This window comes from Trichechus manatus, unplaced genomic scaffold (assembly GCF_000243295.1).
Source record: "Trichechus manatus latirostris isolate Lorelei unplaced genomic scaffold, TriManLat1.0 scaffold00009, whole genome shotgun sequence".
In the NCBI taxonomy this organism is placed as follows: domain Eukaryota; kingdom Metazoa; phylum Chordata; class Mammalia; order Sirenia; family Trichechidae; genus Trichechus; species Trichechus manatus.
In genome coordinates, this window is record NW_004443945.1 from 5,807,120 (window position 1) to 5,811,268 (window position 4,149).

The 4,149-nt window shown below is 51.0% G+C and overlaps 1 protein-coding gene across 5 annotated transcripts in view; it reads left to right on the forward strand.

Moving 5' to 3' along the window:
* The first annotated feature begins 472 nt into the window (after positions 1–472).
* Positions 473–4,149, forward strand: part of SH3GL3 (SH3 domain containing GRB2 like 3, endophilin A3) — a 185,495-nt gene continuing 181,818 nt past the window's right edge. For all 5 annotated transcript variants that reach the window (XM_023725804.1, XM_023725808.1, XM_012559960.1 and 2 more), the window contains exon 1: positions 473–840. Coding sequence is in view for 2 of the 5 variants with exons in the window: in XM_012559960.1 (XP_012415414.1) it covers positions 796–840 (45 nt within the window). In the remaining 3 variants the exon portion in view is untranslated. The remainder of the gene's footprint in view (positions 841–4,149) is intronic.

Genomic DNA, 4,149 nt, shown 5'->3' on the forward strand with positions numbered 1-4,149 from the left:
TTGGAGATAATTGCTCTTAATGCAGTTGACAGTGTGCTCAGCGTTCCTGGGAGGCGAGCACTGTATTTTTTTCTTAGTAAATTACCCAGTCAGTCTCGGGCTCCCAGAGGACCAAAATCATTTGGGCTGCTTGTACCCAGAGCACAGAGTGAAACAGCCCTGCCTCCCAGACCGCTTTTCCATCCGCAGGTCCCCTCTCCTGTTGCATTTCTCTCTCCCTATGCATATTTCAGAGCGTCCCTTTCTCAAAACTAAACCCACCGAAATGCGCCGGAGGGAGGCGATGTTGCCCGTCAGCAAAAGGTTTCCACACCAAGTTCCAGAAGCACAGAGAGGTGATCCCTCTTCCCTGCACATGATAGTCGCCAAGTCAGATGCCTCCCGACCTGTGCCCATCAAGAAACCTTGTGTAACCCTGCTCCCTGGGCCCCCGAGACATCCCCACGCCTAGCTTCCCGGGCCCATCTTCCCGGCTGCCCAAGTCTTCCCGGTCTCCACGCAACAATGAAGCGTGGGCGGCCCCAGAAGCTTCATTTGCATACTGCCGTGGCGTGGCCAATGGGCTGCGCAGGGGCTTTGGAACGCAGTGTTGCCATCTGCGTGCGCGCGTGTGTGCTAGTGTGACAGCGGCTGTGGCTGTGGCCGTGGCCGTGGCCGTGGCCGTGGCCGTGGGAGGCGGGCCCGGCGGAGCCCAGCCGCACGGGGAACGGCCGGGGCGCCTGCCCCCCAGTGCGTCGCGACCGCGTGGCCCGGCCGAGGCCAGAGACCACCTAGCCCCAGCCGGGCGCAGTCGCTATGTCGATAACCGGGCTGAAGAAGCAGTTCCACAAAGCCAGCCAGGTAGGGAGGCAGAGCAGAGGGAGGGAGGGCAATAGGGCTGCGGTCCCCCGGGGCTCCCGGGCCTTTGGGGTCCGCCTTTCTGAGGGGCCTCTCCCAGGCTTCGGTTTCTTCCCGCCCAAGAGGGCGCGCGGCTGTGTAGAGGGGACGCCTGCCGTCCTCTCGGCTCCTTGGCGCCTCCTTCTTCCCAGGCCCCCGCCCCCGGCTCTACCCCAGCGGCTGTAAATTGGAGAGGTGTGGCGGAGGTGGCCGAAGGGTCTCGGGCGCGGGAGAGATAGTGCGCGTCCCAAGGCCTGGAGGCTATGCTTGGTGCCTCTCCCCGACCCGCGCTGGGAGGTGCGCGGTCCCGGCAGGTCCTTCCTCGAATTCCCCTGCCCTCTGGCTGGGGCCAGGAGCGCCTGCGGCACGTCCTGCCGTCTTGAGGCGGCCCCCGGGCACCGGCAGTACCAGGGATGCCGCGTACTTGGCGCCTGGCTGGGCCCCGCGGCGCTTCCCGCGCGCGCCTCGAAATGGACCCCGCTAGACTGCGCCTGACTCCCGGGCTGGGGCGCTCCACTGCCGTCCTTTCCCTCCTCGTCGTCTTCCCTGTGTTGGCCCAGGGCTCAGCACCAGGCTCTTGCTCTCAAAGACTGACAGTCTTATGGGGAGACACGGAAGCAGACGCGTAAACAAACAGTGCCAGACACACCCCCGCTCACAGAGGATGGCAGATAACACAGTGGGGGCGTCAGGGAAATCTTCCCGGAGGAGACAAGTCGTTTGCGAATTAAATATGAGGAGGAATCCTGGTTGGGGGTCTGGCAGGAAAGGAAGGAGAACGTTCTGAGCAGAGGGAAACAGGCAGGGAGGCATGAAATCGATGTGTATGTATGAGTGTGTGTGTGGGGGGTGGTGATGGTGGGAAGGGGTGTGTGTTTGTGTATGGAGAGGAGGTGTTGACAACACTCAGTTTTATATTCCAAGATTGCAGGCTCTTTCAGCCACGACAGAGTTCACATTGTAGAACTTGCCCCCACCGTTACATCTGGATCTGTTTGCTCTGCCCAACACCAACTCCCCCTCCCCCCCATTGACTAGAACCATGGTGGACAGATTTCATTCAGAATCCCCATTTGTGATAAGGTCTTATCCTGCGTCTCCCACAAGTTGGCCCTTTTTGAAAAGCAGCTGAAATTAGAGGATTCTTTTCTAACCTCAGTACCATGCTGAAAGGCACTGCTGCCCCCTCACCCACACTCCTTCCAGAGGAAACTGGGTGATGCTCAGTTTCCAGCTGGGGATACTGGACCATGGTGCTAGTCAGGCTGATAGGGAGCCTTCGAGGAGGAGCCAGTTGGGCGAGGGGGGAGATGGTGGATTCACTGCTGGACCCCAGCACTGTGAGGGGTCTGTGGGACATTTAGATGTCACTGACCTGGGAACAGCTGCATATCCTGAGCTGGGGCTCAGGGGGCAAGGCCAAGACCAGAGCTAAAGATTTTGGGGGGTTTCCACCCCGCAAATATTTAAAAATTAAAGTGCAGATGAAAGTGAGAAATGCAGGGACCTGAGGGAGCACCCATATTTAGGGACAGCGTTTAGCTTGGTACTTGGTGAGCAGTGACCACTCAATATTTATTGAATGAATGATTTTTAGGGGGGATGGAGGAGCACAGGAAGGAAAAACCCAGGAGAGAGAAGAGTATCATGAAACCCTGAGAGGGGGAGGATTTAAAGACAGAAGCAGTCAACAGTTGCTACTGTGAGCCCAGAACTGAGAAAAGTGCTCTCTGCTTGGGCAGTCAGGAGGCCTGGAGTCACTGTAGTCAGGGTGGTGCCCAAAGTAGGCGCTGGCTGAACTTGTCGCACTGGCTTCCTTAGGACTGGCAGGGAACTAGCCTCCCCTTTTGAAAAATTCTGTTTTATTGGGTATCTGTTGCCACTGAGTCGATTCTGATTCTTAGTGACCCTAGGGCAGAGTAGAACTGCCCCATAGGGTTTCCAAGGAGCGGCTGGTGGATTTGAATGCCGACCTTTTAGTTAGAAGCTTTATTGGGTACAGACTTCCTAAAAGCGCATCTCTGGGATAAGCTAGACACAAACCCTTGGATGATTCAGGTTGGTTTCTGACCACTAACCAGAGTGAATGGTTGAAATCTTAGGAAGCTATTCGCAGTGGAGAAATACTATGCAAGTGACTAGGTAAACTTAAACTACCCATAATCAGATCATTAAAAACAAAATGAGCAGAGGGTCGAGTTTAGCCTTTTTTTCTTTTTTTTTTTGCATGAGCTGAAATAGTTTTTGACTATCTGAAAAGAAAGACATCGAGGATTTTTTTTCTGAACTTGCGAACCACATTTTGTGGTTGAATTGCCCAATAGATACTTAAAAAAATGTGTTCTAGAAGTTTTTCTAAGAAATCTTGCAATGCAACAGACTTGGTGGGGAAATTGGACAAGATTTGAAAAAATAAGAGTGAACACAATAATGAAAAATGCCAGACCGTCCTTTCAGACAACATTTTAACAGTGGGTTTTAATTCGTGTGGAATTTTTCCCAGAGGCAGGGGAAATTGAGTCCTGTGTGATGTCAGTTGGCTAAATTATTTGCTAGGATCCAGGCTGGGCTCTGCCACTGACCAGCTCTGTGACCTGGGGAACGTGACTTAACCCTTTTGGACCTTGGCTTTCTCTCTGTATAATGAATTACAGGCTTTAAAAGGTGTGTCTCTGTTCTGAAATTGATTGTGGTGATGGTTACACAACTCTTTGAATATATTAAATACCATTGAATTATACACTATCCCAGTTCTGAAATTCTTAAGTTATTCACTCAAAGCATTTTAGAGAAAGACAAAGATGATAAAGTAGATCTTTTACAGATAAAAGAACTGGGACTATGACAAATTGAAGATTTTTCTTAGCTATAGGCAAGGTAAAATTACTTATAACCTCCTGTTTAACTGGTCCTTTTTTCTTAATGCTTTAGCTATATCTGAGAAAAATCTCCTTTCTTTACAGAAAATGAAGACCTGTAAACCCAGGGTGGTGGTGGGGGGAATTGTGCATTATTTTGACAGCACATGGAAACTAATAGGGAAGAGGAAGAAATAAAACAATCTTTAATTCTTTGCTTCAGCAGTTGGGACTAGAACCCAAGTTTCCCAAGTTCATAATTAAATACTTTTTCTCTTGACAAGAATTTTTTTAATAGCACTATTTACTCTTCTCCTAGTTGGGATGCAGCTTGAGTTATCAGAAATAAATACAAATAATTTCTTTTTTTTTTATTGTTGTAGTTTAAATGAAGTTTACATTTCAAGTTAGTCTC